At 39.1% G+C, this 23,244-nt stretch overlaps 1 protein-coding gene across 2 annotated transcripts in view; it reads right to left on the bottom strand.

Moving 5' to 3' along the window:
• Nucleotides 1-23,244, bottom strand: part of LOC128666072 (protein phosphatase 1 regulatory subunit 32) — a 140,325-nt gene that overhangs the window by 41,095 nt on the left and 75,986 nt on the right. For both annotated transcript variants that reach the window (XM_053720454.1, XM_053720455.1), the window contains one exon: nt 21,954-22,022. In XM_053720454.1, coding sequence (XP_053576429.1) covers nt 21,954-22,022 — 69 coding nt within the window. The remainder of the gene's footprint in view (nt 1-21,953; nt 22,023-23,244) is intronic.

The following is a 23,244-nucleotide window of genomic DNA, read 5'->3' as shown; positions in this document are numbered from 1 at the left end:
GTTGCTAGAAGCTTGTTCTTTGGCATTTTTTCCCATTCCTGAAACTGTCATTTAAGGAATTTGATCAATTTTGCTTTATATGTTGTTGTTTTTTCTCTTACATATTGCAAGATGTCTCACGTTGCATCTGAGTCAGAAGATACTACAGGAAAATCGCTGTCTAGTGCTGGATCTACCAAAGCTAAGTGTATCTGCTGTAAACTTTTGGTAGCTATTCCTCCAGCTGTTGTTTGTATTGATTGTCATGACAAACTTGATAAAGCAGATAATATTTCCTTTAGTAAAGTACCATTGCCTGTTGCAGTTCCTTCAACATCTAAGGTGCAGAATGTTCCTGATAACATAAGAGATTTTGTTTCTGAATCCATAAAGAAGGCTATGTCTGTTATTTCTCCTTCTAGTAAACGTAAAAAATCTTTTAAAACTTCTCTCCCTACAGATGAATTTTTAAATGAACATCATCATTCTGATTCTGATGACTCTTCTGGTTCAGAGGATTCTGTCTCAGAGGTTGATGCTGATAAATCTTCATATTTATTTAAAATGGAATTTATTCGTTCTTTACTTAAAGAAGTTCTAATTGCTTTAGAAATAGAGGATTCTGGTCCTCTTGATACTAATTCTAAACGTTTGGATAAGGTATTTAAATCTCCTGTGGTTATTCCAGAAGTTTTTCCTGTTCCTAATGCTATTTCTGCAGTAATTTCCAAAGAATGGGATAAATTGGGTAATTCATTTACTCCTTCTAAACGTTTTAAGCAATTATATCCTGTGCCGTCTGACAGATTAGAATTTTGGGACAAAATCCCTAAAGTTGATGGGGCTATTTCTACCCTTGCTAAACGTACTACTATTCCTACGTCAGATGGTACTTCGTTTAAGGATCCTTTAGATAGGAAAATTGAATCCTTTCTAAGAAAAGCTTATCTGTGTTCAGGTAATCTTCTTAGACCTGCTATATCTTTGGCTGATGTTGCTGCAGCTTCAACTTTTTGGTTGGAAACCTTAGCGCAACAAGTAACACATCATGATTCTCATGATATTATTATTCTTCTTCAGCATGCTAATAATTTTATCTGTGATGCCATCTTTGATATTATCAGAGTTGATGTCAGGTTTATGTCTCTAGCTATTTTAGCTAGAAGAGCTTTATGGCTTAAGACTTGGAATGCTGATATGGCTTCTAAATCAACTCTACTTTCCATTTCTTTCCAGGGTAACAAATTATTTGGTTCTCAGTTGGATTCTATTATTTCAACTGTTACTGGTGGGAAAGGAACCTTTTTACCACAGGATAAAAAATCTAAGGGTAAAAACAGAGCTAATAATCGTTTTCGTTCCTTTCGTTTCAACAAAGAACAAAAACCTGATCCTTCATCCTCAGGAGCAGTTTCAGTTTGGAAACCATCTCCAATCTGGAATAAATCCAAGCCAGCCAGAAAGGCAAAGCCTGCTTCTAAGTCCACATGAAGGTGCGGCCCTCATTCCAGCTCAGCTGGTAGGGGGCAGGTTACGTTTTTTCAAAGAAATTTGGATCAATTCTGTTCACAATCTTTGGATTCAGAACATTGTTTCAGAAGGGTACAGAATTGGTTTCAAGATGAGACCTCCTGCAAAGAGATTTTTTCTTTCCTGTGTCCCAGTAAATCCAGTAAAAGCTCAAGCATTTCTGAATTGTGTTTCAGATCTAGAGTTGACTGGAGTAATTATGCCAGTTCCAGTTCAGGAACAGGGGATGGGGTTTTATTCAAATCTCTTCATTGTACCAAAGAAGGAGAATTCCTTCAGACCAGTTCTGGATCTAAAAATATTGAATCGTTATGTAAGGATACCAACGTTCAAGATGGTAACTGTAAGGACTATCTTGCCTTTGTTCAGCAAGGGAATTATATGTCCACAATAGATTTACAGGATGCATATCTGCATATTCCGATTCATCCGGATCATTATCGGTTCCTGAGATTCTCTTTTCTGGACAAGCATTACCAGTTTGTGGCTCTGCCGTTTGGCCTTGCTACAGCTCCAAGAATTTTTACAAAGGTTCTCGGTGCCCTTCTGTCTGTAATCAGAGAACAGGGTATTGTGGTATTTCCTTATTTGGACGATATCTTGGTACTTGCTCAGTCTTTACATTTAGCAGAATTTCATACGAATCGACTTGTGTTGTTTCTTCAAGATCATGGTTGGAGGATCAATTTACCAAAAAGTTCATTGATTCCTCAGACAAGGGTAACCTTTCTGGGTTTCCAAATAGATTCAGTGTCCATGACTCTGTCTTTAACAGACAAGAGGCGTCTAAAACTGATGGCAGCTTGTCGAAACCTTCAGTCACAATCATTCCCTTCGGTAGCCTTATGCATGGAAATTCTAGGTCTTATGACTGCTGCATCGGACGCGATCCCCTTTGCTCGTTTTCACATGCGACCTCTTCAGCTTTGTATGCTGAATCAATGGTGCAAGGATTACACAAAGATATCTCAATTAATATCTTTAAAACCGATTGTTCGTCACTCTCTAACGTGGTGGACAGATCACCATCGTTTAATTCAGGGGGCTTCTTTTGTGCTTCCGACCTGGACTGTAATTTCAACAGATGCAAGTCTCACAGGTTGGGGAGCTGTGTGGGGATCTCTGACGGCACAAGGAGTTTGGGAATCTCAGGAGGTGAGATTACCGATCAATATTTTGGAACTCTTTTAAGAGCTCTTCAGTTTTGGCCTCTTCTGAAGAGAGAATCGTTCATTTGTTTTCAGACAGACAATGTCACAACTGTGGCATACATCAATCATCAAGGAGGAACTCACAGTCCTCTGGCTATGAAAGAAGTATCTCGAATTTTGGTTTGGGCGGAATCCAGCTCCTGTCTAATCTCTGCGGTTCATATCCCAGGTGTAGACAATTGGGAAGCGAATTATCTCAGTCGCCAAACGTTGCATCCGGGCGAATGGTCTCTTCACCCAGAGGTGTTTCTTCAGATCGTTCAAATGTGGGAACTTCCAGAAATAGATTTGATGGCGTCCCATCTAAACAAGAAACTTCCCAGGTATCTGTCCAGATCCCGGGATCCTCAGGCGGAGGCAGTGGATGCATTATCACTTCCTTGGAAGTATCATCCTGCCTATATCTTTCCGCCTCTAGTTCTTCTTCCAAGAGTAATCTCCAAGATTCTGAAGGAATGCTTGTTTGTTCTGCTGGTAGCTCCGGCATGGCCTCACAGGTTTTGGTATGCGGATCTTGTCCGGATGGCCTCTTGCCAACCGTGGACTCTTCCGTTAAGACCAGACCTTCTGTCACAAGGTCCTTTTTTCCATCAGGATCTGAAATCCTTAAATTTAAAGGTATGGAGATTGAACGCTTGATTCTTCGTCAAAGAGGTTTCTCTGACGCTGTGATTAATACTATGTTACAGGCTCGTAAATCTGTATCTAGAGAGATATATTATAGAGTCTGGAAGACTTATATTTCTTGGTGTATTTCTCATCTTTTTTCTTGGCATTCTTTTAGAATTCCGAGAATTTTACAGTTTCTTCAGGATGGTTTAGATAAAGGTTTGTCCGCAAGTTCCTTGAAAGGACAAATCTCTGCTCTTTCTGTTCTTTTTCATAGAAAGATTGCTATTCTTCCTGATATTCATTGTTTTGTACAAGCTTTGGTTCGTATAAAACCTGTCATTAAGTCAATTTCTCCTCCTTGGAGTTTGAATTTGGTTCTGGGGGCTCTTCAAGCTCCTCCGTTTGAACCTATGCATTCATTGGACATTAAATTACTTTCTTGGAAAGTTTTGTTCCTTTTGGCCATCTCTTCTGCCAGAAGAGTTTCTGAATTATCTGCTCTTTCTTGTGAGTCTCCTTTTCTGATTTTTCATCAGGATAAGGCGGTGTTGCGAACTTCTTTTGAATTTTTACCTAAAGTTGTGAATTCCAACAACATTAGTAGAGAAATTGTGGTTCCTTCATTATGTCCTAATCCTAAGAATTCCAAGGAGAAATCGTTGCATTCTTTGGATGTTGTTAGAGCTTTGAAATATTATGTTGAAGCTACTAAATCTTTCAGAAAGACTTCTAGTCTATTTGTTATCTTTTCCGGTTCTAGAAAAGGCCAGAAAGCTTCTGCCATTTCTTTGGCATCTTGGTTGAAATCTTTAATTCATCTTGCCTATGTTGAGTCGGGTAAAACTCCGCCTCAGAGAATTACAGCTCATTCTACTAGGTCAGTTTCTACTTCCTGGGCATTTAGGAATGAAGCTTCGGTTGATCAAGTTTGCAAAGCAGCAACTTGGTCCTCTTTGCATACTTTTACTAAATTCTACCATTTTGATGTATTTTCTTCTTCTGAAGCAGTTTTTTGGTAGAAAAGTACTTCAGGCAGCGGTTTCAGTTTGAATCTTCTGCTTATGTTTTTCGTTAAACTTTATTTTGGGTGTGGATTATTTTCAGCAGGAATTGGCTGTCTTTATTTTATCCCTCCCTCTCTAGTGACTCTTGTGTGGAAAGATCCACATCTTGGGTAATCATTATCCCATACGTCACTAGCTCATGGACTCTTGCTAATTACATGAAAGAAAACATAATTTATGTAAGAACTTACCTGATAAATTCATTTCTTTCATATTAGCAAGAGTCCATGAGGCCCGCCCTTTTTTTGTGGTGGTTATGATTTTGTATAAAGCACAATTATTCCAATTCCTTATTTTATATGCTTTCGCACTTTTTTATCACCCCACTTCTTGGCTATTCGTTAAACTGAATTGTGGGTGTGGTGAGGGGTGTATTTATAGGCATTTTGAGGTTTGGGAAACTTTGCCCCTCCTGGTAGGAATGTATATCCCATACGTCACTAGCTCATGGACTCTTGCTAATATGAAAGAAATGAATTTATCAGGTAAGTTCTTACATAAATTATGTTTTTTAATCGCGTACCTTGAATTCCTATTCAGTGTACGGCGGAGATCGTATGAAGAGGATCCTACACGCTCCATGGCTCCACGGTCTTCAGTTCCAGCGTGGCTGGTCTTCAGTTCCAGAGTCGACGGTCTTCCTCTGCGGTCATCGGTCTTCAACTCCTCCGCTCTCCGCGCCGGCTGGTTCCTGGAAGAAGAAGAGGTCGCCGTTTGGAAGAAGACTTCACCGCCTGGAACAGGACCTTCTCCGCGGGTCTTCAGGACAGGTAAGGACCATTTTGGGGTTAGACTTAGGTTTTTTAAGGAGGGATCGGTGGGTTTTAGAGTAGGGGTGTGTGGGTGGTGGGTTGTAATGTGGGGGGGGGGGTTTCTTTTTTTACAGGTAAAAGAACTGATTACTTTGGGGCAATGCCCCGCAAAAGGTAATAGAGCTGATTACTTTTGTCATTTAGTTTAGGGAAGGGAAATTTTATTATTTTGGGGGGCTTTTTTATTTTATTAGGGGGCTTAGATTAGGTGTAATTAGCTTAGAATTCTTGTAATATTTTTTTGTTTTTTGTAATTTAGTGTTTGTTTTTTTGTAATATAGTTTAGTTTATTTAATTGTATTTTAGTTTAGATAATTGTTTATTTAATATGATAGTGTAGTGTTAGGTGTATTTGTAACTTAGGTTAGGATTTATTTTACAGGTAATTTTGTAATTATTTTAACTAGGTAGCTATTAAATAGTTATTAACTATTTAATAGCTATTGTACCTAGTTAAAATAAATACAAAGTTCCTGTAAAATAAATATAAACCCTAAAATAGCTACAATGTAATTATTAATTATATTGTAGCTATCTTAGGGTTTATTTTATAGGTAAGTATTTAGTTTTAAATAGGAATAATTTAGTTAATAATATTAATATTATTTAGATTTATTTAAATAATAATTAAGTTAGGGGGTGTTAGGGTTAGACTTAGGTTTAGGGGTTAATATATTTAATATAGGTGGTGGCGGTGTAGGGGGATCAGATTAGGGGTTAATACATTTAATATAGGTGGCGGCGGTGTAGGGGGATCAGATTAGAGGGTAATACATTTAATATAGGTGGTGGCGGTGTAGGGGGGTCAGATTAGGGGGTAATACATTTAATGTAGGTGGCGGCGGGGTCCGGGAGCGGTGGTTAGGGGTTAATACTAGGATAGGTTTATTGCGGTGGGAGCTATGGCAATTTAGGGGTTAATAATTAGGCTTATTGCGTTGTGGAGGGTTGTCGGTCTAGGGGTTAATACATTTATTGTTAGGAGTGAGAGGGGGGATTGCGATAGAGGGGTATACATGTCGGGCTATTTTTGGGAGGCGTGTTAGACAGTTACGGGAGATTTAAGACTTTAGTTAGTTTTTTTAGGCCGCAGCAGTTTCTAAAGTGCCGTAAGTCACTGGCGACTCCAGAAATTTGTACTTACGCTTATTTCTAGACATCGCTAGTTTGTCCGACTTACGGCACTTTAGCAACTGTCGGCGCCGTATATGTGATAGCCCGATGTGCGAAGTGAAACTACGGGTGGCGCAGGTTTCCACGCTTGCGCCGAAACCTCCGCCGTATATCGGATCGCACCATGTATTTTAACTGTTTTTCACATTTGCACCTGGGAAAATGGGGAAATTTCCCCTAAGCTGTGGTTTTAATTGCTTTTTTATCTAGCGCAGTATATAATTATCCTTTTTTGTATCCTAATTTTGGTTTTTAACAATATATAAGAAGAAGCCTCCTACGATTTAATGAAATTAATTAAAGAATACAGAAATGAGATTAATACTAAATTAGAAATAGAAATTAAAGGTCTAGAAGCTAAACTTTCACATGATAAAGAGTTATAAAGAGTTAGAATTTAAAAGAAAAGAAACAGAAATTAAAACATTAATGGCATCCACTAAAGAAGAACTCCTAAAAACTAAACAAATTCACAAGAGATAAGGAAGATTACCTTATGCACATAAATCACCCAGATGATAAAAAATATATTTCACACAAATGGAGAAGGGAAGATTACACAGAAAACACTAGAAATGAACAAACACATAAAAATGATTGCTCTGAACTTTTTCACTCATCGTTTATTTTATTTTTATTTATTTAGGCATATGATGTAATGTTTTAAAAGCAACGTTGCTTCATATGTATTTGTATTTATGATTTTACTATATGTATTGTGCACATTATGATTATTTAATTTGATTATTCATGTATTAAAAGAGATTTTAGAAATAGCCGGAAACTGCACTTATTAAGCTCTGCATAGAGCGCCGTAGCTTTAAACCTAGTGTATTTCTTAACACACTATATTTTAGCTGTTTATTACATTAGGACAAAGTGGTGGCAGAAGTTCATTGATGCTGTGTCGGAGGCTCCGTAAACTGACCGCTGTGAGAGTAAGCCGGCTTTTTAGTACTGTAAATTGTCCGTGCTGACAACATTGTGAGTCTAATTCTTTCAACACTTCCTACATTTTTAACAAGATTACGCTATGTGACACCCCTTTGTTGTTGTTTGACTCTACAGAGTTGATCACTGCTGGTACCTATGTGATATGAAGTGGAGCGACCTGGTGTTTCCTACTATATGAATCATATTTAGCAAATTATTTTAGCAAACATTTTTATATAGCCTGCCTACATTTATATATTATATATATATATTTTTATTATTTTATAAGTTTACATCAGTGGTGGTGCAACCCCCTCCAGGGTTATTGTAATATAATCCTATATCAACTATGCAAAAACTATACCCTATGCAAAACCATAAGCAATGCAAAACTATACCCTATACAAAACGTTACCCAAAGCAAAACTATACCCTATACAAACTATACTCTATGTAAAGCAGCTATACCCTATACAGAACTATAAAATCCAAATTTTAGAATTAAAGCAAACTCAAAAAATGATTATTACTTTATTTTAGATATAATAATAATATTTCTTTAAAACAGACTAAAGATAGATACCTAGTATATACTGTAGTAGTCCTGGTATATAAAGTAAGGGAATTTAACACTTTTTTTTTAATTTTTTTTTTATTTTTTTATGCGTATATATTCTATACAAAGGCTTATCCGGTCATCATAGCTATGCACATATCTCAAAGTGCAAGGTTCAGAAAAAAACAGTGCTCAAACAAAAACCTAGAAAATTATACAATAATACATAGCATCACATAAAAATAGCATAACAGCTTTAAGCACATCTGATGGTTCAGCCCACTAACGAATGGTGAAATGTCATTGACAACCATTTGTTAGTGGGCTGGACCTTGACAAACCAATAAATTGAACATGGTCCTAATACATCATTATACCCTGACAAATCTCTATTGATCAGCCAATGGGGGTGAAACGCGTGTAGACGATGGCTAAGCGCTCTGACGTCCGATGTTGTGTTGCAGGACTCTTTCTGCCATAGTGATGTGGAACTTGCTGGGAGGTAACTCTTGAAACTTATGGCACGGAACAAACATCCTTTTAATAAATAGCAACGAAAATCCCCTGACGAGAAAACGCTTACAAGGAGAGGTATTGTGTGGCTTGTGATGGAACCGCTATATGTGGAGCTTGCTTGATTTCTTTCATGTAATTAGCAAGAGTCCATGAGCTAGTGACGTATGGGATATACATTCCTACCAGGAGGGGCAAAGTTTCCCAAACCTCAAAATGCCTATAAATACACCCCTCACCACACCCACAATTCAGTTTTTACAAACTTTGCCTCCTATGGAGGTGGTGAAGTAAGTTTGTGCTAGATTCTACGTTGATATGCGCTCCGCAGCAAGTTGGAGCCCGGTTTTCCTCTCAGCGTGCAGTGAATGTCAGAGGGATGTGAGGAGAGTATTGCCTATTTTGAATGCAGTGATCTCCTTCTACGGGGTCTATTTCATAGGTTCTCTGTTATCGGTCGTAGAGATTCATCTCTTACCTCCCTTTTCAGATCGACGATATACTCTTATTTATATATACCATTACCTTTGCTGATTTTCGTTTCAGTACTGGTTTGGCTTTCTACAAACATGTAGATGAGTGTCCTGGGGTAAGTAAATCTTATTTTCTGTGACACTCTAAGCTATGGTTGGGCACTTTATTTATAAAGTTCTAAATATATGTATTCAAACATTTATTTGCCTTGACTCAGGATGTTCAACATTCCTTATTTTCAGACAGTCAGTTTCATATTTGGGATAATGCATTTGAATCAATCATTTTTTCTTACCTTAAAAAATTTGACTCTTTTTTCCCTGTGGGCTGTTAGGCTCGCGGGGGCTGAAAATGCTTCATTTTATTGCGTCATTCTTGGTGCAGACTTTTTTGGCGCAAAAAATCTTTTCTGTTTCCGGCGTCATACGTGTCGCCGGAAGTTGCGTCATTTTTGACGTCCTTTTGCGCCAAAAATGTCGGCGTTCCGGATGTGGCGTCATTTTTGGCGCTAAAAAATATGGGCGTCGCTTTTGTCTCCACATTATTTCAGTCTCATTTTTTCTTTGCTTCTGGTTACTAGAAGCTTGTTTATTGGCATTTTTTCCCATTCCTGAAACTGTCATTTAAGGAATTTGATCAATTTTGCTTTATATGTTGTTTTTTTCTCTTACATATTGCAAGATGTCTCACGTTGCATCTGAGTCAGAAGATACTTCAGGAAAATCGCTGTCTAGTGCTGGAACTACCAAAGCTAAGTGTATCTGCTGTAAACTTTTGGTAGCTATTCCTCCGGCTGTTGTTTGTATTAATTGTCATGACAAACTTGTTAATGCAGATAATATTTCCTTTAGTAATGTACCATTGCCTGTTGCAGTTCCTTCAACATCTAAGGTGCAGAATGTTCCTGATAACATAAGAGATTTTGTTTCTGAATCCATCAAGAAGGCTATGTCTGTTATTTCTCCTTCTAGTAAACATAAAAAATCTTCTTTTAAAACTTCTCTCTCTACAGATGAATTTTTAAATGAACATCATCATTCTGATTCTGATGACTCTTCTGGTTCAGAGGATTCTGTCTCAGAGATTGATGCTGATAAATCTTCATATTTATTTAAAATGGAATTTATTCGTTCTTTACTTAAAGAAGTACTAATTGCTTTAGAAATAGAGGATTCTGGTCCTCTTGATACTAATTCTAAACGTTTAGATAAGGTATTTAAATCTCCTGTGGTTATTCCAGAAGTTTTTCCTGTTCCTAATGCTATTTCTGAAGTAATTTCCAGATAATGGGATAAATTGGGTAATTCATTTACTCCTTCTAAACGTTTTAAGCAATTATATCCTGTGCCGTCTGACAGATTAGAATTTTGGGACAAAATCCCTAGAGTTAATGGGGCTATTTCTACCCTTGCTAAACGTACTACTATTCCTACGTCAGATGGTACTTCGTTTAAGGATCCTTTAGATAGGAAAATTTAATCCTTTCTAAGAAAAGCTTATCTGTGTTCGGGTAATCTTCTTAGACATGCTATATCGTTGGCTGATGTTGCTGCAGCTTCAACTTTTTGGTTGGAGACTTTAGCGCAACAAGTAACAGATCATGATTCTCATAATATTATTATTCTTCTTCAGCATGCTAATAATTTTATCTGTGATGCCATTTCTCCAACATTGGTGTGTCCGGTCCACGGCGTCATCCTTACTTGTGGGATATTCTCTTCCCCAACAGGAAATGGCAAAGAGTCCCAGCAAAGCTGGTCACATGATCCCTCCTAGGCTCCGCCCACCCCAGTCATTCTCTTTGCCGTTGCACAGGCAACATCTCCACGGAGATGGTTAAGAGTTTTTTTGGTGTTTAAATGTAGTTTTATTCTTCTATCAAGTGTTTGTTATTTTAAAATAGTGCTGGTATGTACTATTTACTCTGAAACAGAAAAGGATGAAGATTTCTGTTTGTGAGAGGAAGATGATTTTAGCAGACAGTAACTAAAATCGATTGCTGTTTCCACACAGGACTGTTGAGATGAAGTAACTTCAGTTGGGGGAAACAGTTAGCAGTCTTTTCTGCTTAAGGTATGACTAGCCATATTTCTAACAAGACCATGTAATGCTGGAAGGCTGTCATTTCCCCTCATGGGGACCGGTAAGCCATTTTCTTAGTTAAACATAAAAGAATAAAGGGCTTCAAAAAGGGCTTAAAAACTGGTAGACATTTTTCTGGGCTAAAACGATTGCTTTACTAGGCATATTATGCAGATTCTAACTAATTATTGGTATTATAATCTTGGGGAACGTTTAGAAAAACGGCAGGCACTGTGTTGGACACCTTTTTCAGATGGGGGCCTTTCTAGTTATAGACAGAGCCTCATTCTGGGACTGTATAGGGGTTAAATGTAAAAATGGCTCCGGTTCCGTTAATTTAAGGGTTAAAGCTCTGAAATTTGGTGTGCAATACTCTTAATGCTTTAAGACACTGTGGTGAAATTTTGGTGAATTTTGAACAATTCCTTCATACTTTTTCACATATTCAGTAATAAAGTGTTTTCAGTTTGAAATTTAAAGTGACAGTAACGGTTTTATTTTAAAACGTTTTTTGTGCTTTGTTGACAAGTTTAAGCCTGTTTAACATGTCTGTACCATCAGATAAGCTATGTTCTATATGTATGAAAGCCAATGTGTCTCCCCATTTAAATTTATGTGATAATTGTGCCATAGTGTCCAAACAAAGTAAGGACAGTAATGCCACAGATAATGATATTGCCCAAGATGATTCCTCAAATGAGGGGAGTAAACATGATACTACATCATCCCCTACTGTGTCTACACCAGTTATGCCCACACAGGAGGCCCCTAGTACATCTAGTGCGCCAATACTTATTACCATGCAACAATTAACGGCTGTAATGGATAACTCCATAGCAAATCTTTTATCCAAAATGCCTACTTATCAGAGAAAGCGCGATTGCTCTGTTTTAAACACTGAAGAGCAAGAGGACGCTGATGATAACTGTTCTGACATACCCTCACACCAATCTCAAGGGGCCATGAGGGAGGTTTTGTCTGATGGAGAAATTTCAGATTCAGGAAAAATTTCTCATCAAGCTGAACCTGATGTTGTGACATTTAAATTTAAATTAGAACATCTCCGCGCACTGCTTAAGGAGGTGTTATCTACTCTGGATGATTGTGACAATTTGGTCATTCCAGAGAAATTATGTAAGATGGACAAGTTCCTAGAGGTTCCGGTGCCCCCCGATGCTTTTCCTATACCCAAGCGGGTGGCGGACATAGTAAATAAAGAGTGGGAAAGGCCCGGCATACCTTTTGTTCCCCCCCCTATATTTAAGAAATTATTTCCTATAGTCGACCCCAGAAAGGACTTATGGCAGACAGTCCCCAAGGTCGAGGGGGCGGTTTCTACTCTAAACAAACGCACTACTATTCCTATCGAAGATAGTTGTGCTTTCAAAGATCCTATGGATAAGAAATTAGAGGGTTTGCTTAAAAAGATTTTTGTACAGCAAGGTTACCTTCTACAACCAATTTCATGCATTGTTCCTGTCACTACGGCAGCGTGTTTCTGGTTCGAGGAACTAGAAAAATCGCTCAGTAAAGAATCTTCGTATGAGGAGGTTATGGACAGAGTTCAAGCACTTAAATTGGCTAACTCTTTTGTTTTAGATGCCGCTTTGCAATTAGCTAGATTAGCGGCGAAAAATTCAGGGTTTGCTGTCGTGGCGCGCAGAGTGCTTTGGCTAAAGTCTTGGTCAGCGGATGTGTCTTCCAAGACAAAATTGCTTAACATTCCTTTCAAAGGTAAAACATTATTTGGACCTGATTTGAAAGAGATTATTTCAGACATCACTGGGGGAAAGGGCCACGCCCTCCCACAGGATAGGTCTTTTAAGGCTAATAATAAGCCTAATTTTCGTCCCTTTCGCAGAAACGGACCAGTCTCTAATTCTGTATCCTCTAAGCAAGAGGGTAATACTTCACAACCCAAACCAGCCTGGAAACCAATGCAAGGCTGGAACAAGGGTAAGCAGGCCAAGAAGCCTACCACTGCTACCAAAACAGCATGAAGGGATAGCCCCCGATCCGGGACCGGATCTAGTGGGGGGCAGACTTTCTCTCTTTGCTCAGGCTTGGGCAAGAGATGTTCAGGATCCTTGGGCGCTAGAAATAGTTTCTCAAGGTTATCTCCTGGAATTCAAGGAACTACCCCCAAGGGGAAGGTTCCACAGGTCTCAATTATCTTCAAACCAAATAAAGAGACAGGCATTCTTAAATTGTGTAGAAGACCTGTTAAAGATGGGAGTGATACATCCAGTTCCAATAAGAGAACAAGGAATGGGATTTTATTCCAATCTGTTCATAGTTCCCAAAAAAGAGGGAACATTCAGACCAATTTTGGATCTAAAGATCCTAAACAAATTTCTCAGGGTACCATCGTTCAAAATGGAAACTATTCGAACGATCCTACCTACTATCCAGGAAAATCAATTTATGACTACCGTGGATTTAAAGGATGCGTACCTACATATTCCTATCCACAAGGAACATCATCAGTTCCTAAGGTTCGCTTTTCTGGACAAGCATTACCAGTTTGTGGCACTTCCATTTGGATTAGCCACTGCTCCAAGGATTTTCACAAAGGTACTAGGGTCCCTTCTAGCGGTTCTAAGACCAAGGGGCATTGCAGTAGTACCTTACTTGGACAACATCCTGATTCAAGCGTCGTCCCTGTCAAAAGCAAAGGCTCATACGGACATCGTCCTAGCCTTTCTCAGATCTCACGGATGGAAGGTGAACAAAGAAAAAAGGTTCTCTGTCCCCGTCAACAAGAGTTCCCTTCTTGGGAACAATAATAGATTCCTTAGAAATGAGGATTTTTCTGACAGAGGTCAGAAAATCAAAACTTCTAAGCTCCTTGTCAAGTACTTCTTTCTGTTCCTCGTCCTTCCATAGCGCAGTGCATGGAAGTAATAGGATTGATGGTTGCAACAATGGACATAGTTCCTTTTGCACGAATTCATCTAAGACCATTACAACTGTGCATGCTCAGACAGTGGAATGGGGATTATACAGACTTGTCTCCGACGATTCAAGTAGATCAAAAGACCAGAGATTCACTCCGTTGGTGGCTGACCCTCGACAATCTGTCACAGGGAATGAGCTTCCGCAGACCAGAGTGGGTCATTGTCATGACCGACGCCAGCCTAGTGGGCTGGGGCGCGGTCTGGGAATCCCTGAAAGCTCAGGGTCTATGGTCTCGGGAAGAGTCTCTTCTCCCGATAAACATTCTGGAACTGAGAGAGATATTCAATGCTCTCAGAGATTGGCATCAACTAGCAAAGGCCAAATTCATAAGGTTTCAGTCAGACAACATGACGACCGTTGCATATATCAATCATCAGGGGGGAACAAGGACTTCCCTGGCGATGAAAGAAGTGACCAAGATAATTCAATGGGCGGAGGATCACTCCTGCCACTTGTCTGCGATCCAGGAGTGGAAAATTGGGAAGCGGATTTTCTGAGTCGTCAGACATTCCATCCGGGGGAGTGGGAACTCCATCCGGAAATCTTTGCCCAAATAACTCAATTATGGGGCATTCCAGACATGGATCTGATGGCGTCTCGTCAGAACTTCAAGGTTCCTTGCTACGGGTCCAGATCCAGGGATCCCAAGGCGACCCTAGTAGATGCACTAGTAGCACCTTGGACCTTCAACCTAGCTTATGTATTCCCACCGTTTCCTCTCATCCCCAGGCTGGTAGCCAGGATCAATCAGGAGAGGGCCTCGGTGATCTTGATAGCTCCTGCGTGGCCACGCAGGACTTGGTATGCAGACCTGGTGAATATGTCATCGGCTCCACCATGGAAGCTACCTTTGAGACAGGACCTTCTTGTTCAGGGTCCATTCGAACATCCGAATCTGGTTTCCCTCCAACTGACGGCTTGGAGATTGAACGCTTGATTTTATCAAAGCGTGGGTTTTCAGATTCTGTAATAGATACTCTGATTCAGGCTAGAAAGCCTGTAACTAGAAAAATTTACCATAAAATATGGAGAAAATATATCTGTTGGTGTGAATCTAAAGGATTCCCATGGAACAAGATAAAAATTCCTAAGATTCTATCCTTTCTACAAGAAGGTTTGGAGAAAGGATTATCTGCAAGTTCTCTGAAGGGACAGATCTCTGCTTTATCTGTTTTACTTCACAAAAGACTGGCAGCTGTGCCAGATGTTCAAGCATTTGTTCAGGCTCTGGTTAGGATCAAGCCTGTTTACAGACCTTTGACTTCTCCCTGGAGTCTAAATCTAGTTCTTTCAGTTCTTCAAGGGGTTCCGTTTGAACCCTTACATTCCGTAGATATTAAGTTATTATCTTGGAAAGTTTTGTTTTTGGTTGCAATTTCTTCTGCTAGAAGAGTTTCAGAGTTATCTGCTCTGCAGTGTTCTCCGCCCTATCTGGTGTTCCATGCAGATAAGGTGGTTTTGCGTACTAAGCCTGGTTTTCTTCCGAAAGTTGTTTCCACCAAAAATATTAACCAGGAGATAGTTGTACCTTCTTTGTGTCCGAATCCAGTTTCAAAGAAGGAACGTTTGTTACACAATTTGGACGTAGTCCGTGCTCTAAAATTCTATTTAGAGGCTACTAAAGATTTCAGACAAACATCTTCCTTGTTTGTTGTTTATTCTGGTAAAAGGAGAGGTCAAAAAGCGACTTCTACCTCTCTTTCCTTTTGGCTTAAAAGCATTATCCGATTGGCTTATGAGACTGCCGGACGGCAGCCTCCTGAAAGAATCACAGCTCACTCCACTAGGGCTGTGGCTTCCACATGGGCCTTCAAGAACGAGGCTTCTGTTGACCAGATATGTAAGGCAGCGACTTGGTCTTCACTGCACACTTTTGCCAAATTTTACAAATTTGATACTTTTGCTTCTTCGGAGGCTATTTTTGGGAGAAAGGTTTTGCAAGCCGTGGTGCCTTCCATTTAGGTGACCTGATTTGCTCCCTCCCTTCATCCGTGTCCTAAAGCTTTGGTATTGGTTCCCACAAGTAAGGATGACGCCGTGGACCGGACACACCAATGTTGGAGAAAACAGAATTTATGCTTACCTGATAAATTACTTTCTCCAACGGTGTGTCCGGTCCACGGCCCGCCCTGGTTTTTTAATCAGGTCTGATGAATTATTTTCTCTAACTACAGTCACCACTGTATCATATGGTTTCTCCTATATATATTTCCTCCTGTCCGTCGGTCGAATGACTGGGGTGGGCGGAGCCTAGGAGGGATCATGTGACCAGCTTTGCTGGGACTCTTTGCCATTTCCTGTTGGGGAAGAGAATATCCCACAAGTAAGGATGACGTCGTGGACCGGACACACCGTTGGAGAAAGTAATTTATCAGGTAAGCATAAATTCTGTTTTTTGATATTATCAGAGTTGATGTCAGGTTTATGTCTCTAGCTATTTTAGCTAGAAGTGCTTTATGGCTTAAAACTTGGAATGCTGATATGGCTTCTAAATCAACTCTACTTTCCATTTCTTTCCAGGGTAACAAATTATTTGGTTCTCAGTTGGATTCTATTATCTCAACTGTTACTGGTGGGAAAGGAACTTTTTTACCACAGGATAAAAAATCTAAGGGTAAAAACAGGGCTAATAATCGTTTTCGTTCCTTTCGTTTCAACAAAGAACAAAAGCCTGATCCTTCATCCTCAGGAGCAGTTTCAGTTTGGAAACCATCTCCAGTCTGGAATAAATCCAAGCCTTCTAGAAAGGCAAAGCCTGCTTCTAAATCCACATGAAGGTGCGGCCCTCATTCCAGCTCAGCTGGTAGGGGGCAGGTTACATTTTTTCAAAGAAATTTGGATCAATTCTGTTCACAATCTTTGGATTCAGAACATTGTTTCAGAAGGGTACAGAATTGGTTTCAAGATGAGACCTCCTGCAAAGAGATTTTTTCTTTCCCGTGTCCCAGTAAATCCAGTGAAAGCTCAAGCATTTCTGAATTGTGTTTCAGATCTAGAGTTGGCTGGAGTAATTATGCCAGTTCCAGTTCAGGAACAGGGGATGGGGTTTTATTCAAATCTCTTCATTGTACCAAAGAAGGAGAATTCCTTCAGACCAGTTCTGGATCTAAAAATATTGAATCGTTATGTAAGGATACCAACGTTCAAAATGGTAACTGTAAGGACTATCTTGCCTTTTGTTCAGCAAGGGCATTTTATGTCCACAATAGATTTACAGGATGCATATCTGCATATTCCGATTCATCCAGATCATTATCAGTTCCTGAGATTCTCTTTTCTGGACAAGCATTACCAGTTTGTGGCTCTGCCGTTTGGCCTAGCTACAGCTCCAAGAATTTTTACAAAGGTTCTCGGTGCCCTTCTGTCTGTAATCAGAGAACAGGGTATTGTGGTATTTCCTTATTTGGACGATATCTTGGTACTTGCTCAGTCTTTACATTTAGCAGAATCTCATACGAATCGACTTGTGTTGTTTCTTCAAGATCATGGTTGGAGGATCAATTCACCAAAAAGTTCATTGATTCCTCAGACAAGGGTAACCTTTCTGGGTTTCCAGATAGATTCAGTGTCCATGACTCTGTCTTTAACAGACAAGAGACGTCTAAAATTGATTTCAGCTTGTCAAAACCTTCAGTCACAATCATTCCCTTCGGTAGCCTTATGCATGTAAATTCTAGGTCTTATGACTGCTGCATCGGACGCAATCCCCTTTGCTCGTTTTCACATGCGACCTCTTCAGCTCTGTATGCTGAATCAATGGTGCAAGGATTACACAAAGATATCTCAATTAATATCTTTAAAACCGATTGTACGACACTCTCTAACATGGTGGACAGATCACCATCGTTTAATTCAGGGGGCTTCTTTTGTGCTTCCGACCTGGACTGTAATTTCAACAGATGCAAGTCTCACAGGTTGGGGAGCTGTGTGGGGATCTCTGACGGCACAAGGAGTTTGGGAATCTCAGGAGGTGAGATTACCGATCAATATTTTGGAACTCCGTGCAATTTTCAGAGCTCTTCAGTCTTGGCCTCTTCTGAAGAGAGAATCGTTCATTTGTTTTCAGACAGACAATGTCACAACTGTGGCATACATCAATCATCAAGGAGGGACTCACAGTCCTCTGGCTATGAAAGAAGTATCTCGAATTCTGGTTTGGGCGGAATCCAGCTCCTGTCTAATCTCTGCGGTTCATATCCCAGGTATAGACAATTGGAAAGCGGATTATCTCAGTCGCCAAACGTTGCATCCGGGCGAATGGTCTCTTCACCCAGAGGTATTTCTTCAGATTGTTCAAATGTGGGAGCTTCCAGAAATAGATCTGATGGCGTCTCATCTAAACAAGAAACTTCCCAGGTATCTGTCCAGATCCCGGGATCCTCAGGCGGAAGCAGTGGATGCATTATCACTTCCTTGGAAGTATCATCCTGCTTATATCTTTCCACCTCTAGTTCTTCTTCCAAGAGTAATCTCCAAGATTCTGAAGGAATGCTCGTTTGTTCTGCTGGTAGCTCCGGCATGGCCTCACAGGTTTTGGTATGCGGATCTTGTCCGGATGGCATCTTGCCATCCGTGGACTCTTCCGCTACGACCAGACCTTCTGTCGCAAGGTCCTTTTTTCCATCAGGATCTCAAATCCTTAAATTTAAAGGTATGGAGATTGAACGCTTGATTCTTGGTCAAAGAGGTTTCTCTGACTCTGTGATTAATACTATGTTACAGGCTCGTAAATCTGTATCCAGAGAGATATATTATAGAGTCTGGAAGACTTATATTTCTTGGTGTCTTTCTCATCATTTTTCTTGGCATTCTTTTAGAATTACGAGAATTTTACAGTTTCTTCAGGATGGTTTAGATAAAGGTTTATCCGCAAGTTCTTTGAAAGGACAAATCTCTGCTCTTTCTGTTCTTTTTCACAGAAAGATTGCTAATCTTCCTGATATTCATTGTTTTGTACAAGCTTTGGTTCGTATAAAACCTGTCATTAAGTCAATTTCTCCTCCTTGGAGTTTGAATTTGGTTCTGGGGGCTCTTCAAGCTCCTCCGTTTGAACCTATGCATTCATTGGACATTAAATTACTTTCTTGGAAAGTTTTGTTTCTTTTGGCAATCTCTTCTGCCAGAAGAGTTTCTGAATTATCTGCTCTTTCTTGTGAGTCTCCTTTTCTGATTTTTCATCAGGATAAGGCGGTGTTGCGAACTTCTTTTGAATTTTTACCTAAAGTTGTGAATTCCAACAACATTAGTAGAGAAATTGTGGTTCCTTCATTATGTCCTAATCCTAAGAATTCTAAGGAGAAATCGTTGCATTCTTTGGATGTTGTTAGAGCTTTGAAATATTATGTTGAAGCTACTAAGTCTTTCCGAAAGACTTCTAGTTTATTTGTTATCTTTTCCGGTTCTAGAAAAGGCCAGAAAGCTTCTGCCATTTCTTTGGCATCTTGGTTGAAATCTTTAATTCATCTTGCCTATGTTGAGTCGGGTAAAACTCCGCCTCAAAGGATTACAGCTCATTCTACTAGGTCAGTTTCTACTTCCTGGGCGTTTAGGAATGAAGCTTCGATTGATCAGATTTGCAAAACAGCAACTTGGTCCTCTTTGCATACTTTTACTAAATTCTACCATTTTGATGTATTTTCTTCTTCTGAAGCAGTTTTTGGTAGAAAATTACTTCAGGCAGCGGTTTCAGTTTGAATCTTCTGCTTATGTTTTTCATTAAACTTTATTTTGGGTGTGGATTATTTTCAGCAGGAATTGGCTGTCTTTATTTTATCCCTCCCTCTCTAGTGACTCTTGCGTGGAAAGATCCACATCTTGGGTAATCATTATCCCATACGTCACTAGCTCATGGACTCTTGCTAATTACATGAAAGAAAACATAATTTATGTAAGAACTTACCTGATAAATTCATTTCTTTCATATTAGCAAGAGTCCATGAGGCCCGCCCTTTTTTTGTGGTGGTTATGATTTTTTTATAAAGCACAATTATTCCAATTCCTTATTTTATATGCTTTCGCACTTTTTTATCAACCCACTTCTTGGCTATTCGTTAAACTGAATTGTGGGTGTGGTGAGGGGTGTATTTATAGGCATTTTGAGGTTTGGGAAACTTTGCCCCTCCTGGTAGGAATGTATATCCCATACGTCACTAGCTCATGGACTCTTGCTAATATGAAAGACATGAATTTATCAGGTAAGTTCTTACATAAATTATGTTTTCTTTGCTGGCTGTCCGGACTGCTTGACTACTGCTCAGCCCTCCCCTCCTTTCATGTATACTCGCTGTGGAATATATTTTGCTTGGCTCTTGCAGAGTATGTACCTTATCTGCCTTGGTGTTTGATGAACCAAAAACAGCACATGAATGTATGAATGCCTAAAAACATTCACTTTGGAATATTGGATGTTTGCCTTCTAATCCAGCTTTGCAACTTGCTCTACTTGCTATACTAATACTTCCAACATCACTAACTCAGATTCTTTGCATGCATAGATCCCCAAGATAACCTGCCCAGACAAGGCCTGTACTACACACGGTCTGGTGCAGCAGGGTGTTGCATGCTATGTGAACCTTGGACATCAGATGTGCTTATAGCTTTTATGCTATTTTTATGTGATGCTATGTATTATTGTATAATTTTCTATGTTTTTGTTCGGCACTGTTTTTTTCTGCACCTTGCACTTTAAGATATGAGATATGTGCATAGCTTTGATGACAGGATACGCTTTTGTATAGAATATATACACATACATAAAACATTTTTATATTTTTTCAAAAAAGAGTGCTAAATTCCCTTACTTTATATACCAGGACTACTATATACTAGGTATCTATCTTTAGTCTGTTTAAATAAAAAATAAAAAAGCTATACAGAACTATACCCTATACAGAACTTTACCCTATACAAAACTATACTCTCTGCAAAACCCTACCCAATGCAAAACTATACCCTATAAAAACTTTACCAAATGCAAAACTACCCTATACGAACTATACCCTGTGCAGAACTATACCTTATGCAGAACTATACCTTATGCAGAACTATACCCTCTGCAAAACGATACCCTATGCAAAATCATACCCTATAATAAACCCTATACAAAACTATACATTATAAAAAAACTATACCTTATACAAAATTATAACTTATGAAAATCTATACCCTATACAAAACTATACCCTATACAAAACTATACCTTATGAAAAACTATACCCTATACAAAACTATACCTTATGAAAAACTACACCCTATATGAACTATACCCTATGCAGAACTATACCTTATACAAAACTATACCCTATGCAAAACTATACCCAATGCAAAACTATACCCTATACAGAACTATACCCTATGCAAAACCATACCCTATACAAAAATATACCTTATGCAGAACTATACCATATGCAAAACTATACCCTATACAGAACTATACCCTATACAAAACTATACCTTATGAAAAACTATACCCTATACAAAACTATACCTTATGAAAAACTATACCCTATACAAAACTATACCTTATGAAAAACTATACCCTATACAGAACTATACCTTATGAAAAACTATACCCTATACAGAACTATACCTTATACAGAACTATACATAACTTTACCCTATACAGAACTATACCCTATACAGAACTATACATAACTATAACCTATACAGAACTTTACATAACTATACCCTATACAGAACTATACATAACTATATCCTAGACATAAATATACAAATCTATACCGTATACAGAGCTATAGAAAACTATACCCTATACAGAACTATAGAAAACTATACCCGATACATAATGAAACCCTTTATAAGACTATAGCCTATGTTTCACAATACACTTTGGCCATATCTAACTCTATGACCTACTTTAAAATGTATTTGTCAAGACAAAAAAAAAACAGACATTATATTGTGCATTTTTTTCTGTAGCTTTTACTGGACACCGGTTTTCCACTTAGCCATAATATAGTGTAAACCCCATTGCACGTAAGTTGTACTTTGGGTCAGCAAATCATGTTTAACCTGTACCTAAGTTTTAAGTTTTTACCTTTGGTGTGGTCAGGGTTATGAAGTCTGTGTGAGTTATGCTTAGTCCAGTCGTGCGTTGAGCCCCTCTCTGTCAAACAGATACAAACAAAAAAGTGCTTTAACATAACATTATAATAAAACAATTGTAAAATGCTATTACACAATCACATCAAAGAAGCCCACTCAAGTATCCCAGTGCATCACCACTCTTAAGCACCACATAAGTAGTGAGCCAATTAAATGCAGCATATACAGATAAGTATGTATTTGTAAGTGGTTATCTAATAGCATATAGGGACTTGGGGTACACAATCTCACTGGTAAGAGGTTAGTCATTAGCCTATGGTGACTTGTGGTACACAATCTCACTGGTAAGAGGTTAGTCTTTAGCATATGGTGACTTGGGGTACACCATCTCACTGGTAAGAAGTTAGTCATTACCCTATAGGGACTTGGGGTACACAATCTCACTGGTAAGAGGTTATCCATTGGCATATGGTGACTTGGGGTACACATTCTCACTGATAAGTGGTTATCCACTAGCATATAGGTACCTGGGGTACACAATCTCACTGGTAAGAGGTTAGTCATTGGCATATGGTGACTTGGGGTACACATTCTCACTGTTAAGTGGTTATCCATTAGTATATGGGTATTTGGAGTACACAATCTCACTGGTAAGTGGTTATACATTAGTATATGGGTACTTGGGGTACACAATCTCACTGGTAAGAGGTTAGTCATTAGCATATGGGGACTTGGGGTACACAATCTCACTGGTAAGAGGCTAGTCATTAGCACATGGGTACTTGGGGTAGACAATCTTACTAGTAAGATGCTAGTCATTAGTATATGAGGAATTGGGGTACACAATCTCACTGGTAAGAGGTTATCCATTAGCATATTGGGACTTGGGGTACTAAATCTCACTGGTAAGAGGTTAGTCATTAGCATATGGGTACTTGGGGTACACAATCTCACTGGTAAGATGTTAGTCATTAGTATATGGGGACTTGGGGTACACAATCTCACTGGTAAGAAGTTAGTCATTAGCATATGGTGACATGGGGTACACAATCTCACTGGTAAGTGGTTATCCATTAGCATATGGGGACTTAGGGCACACAATCTCACTGGTAAGAGGTAAGTCATTAGCATATGGGGTACTTGGGGTACACAATCTCACTGGTAAGAGGTTAGTCATTAGCATATGGGGACTTGGGGTACACAATCTCACTGGTAAGAGGTTAGTCATTAGCATAAGGGGACTTGGGGTACACAGTCTTGCTGGTAAGAGGTTAGTCATTAGC

The sequence above is a fragment of the Bombina bombina genome, chromosome 7 (assembly GCF_027579735.1).
Source record: "Bombina bombina isolate aBomBom1 chromosome 7, aBomBom1.pri, whole genome shotgun sequence".
Classification (NCBI taxonomy): Eukaryota; Metazoa; Chordata; class Amphibia; order Anura; family Bombinatoridae; genus Bombina; species Bombina bombina.
Note: the sequence above shows the minus strand (reverse complement) of the source record. Positions and strands in the feature narration are given on the sequence as shown.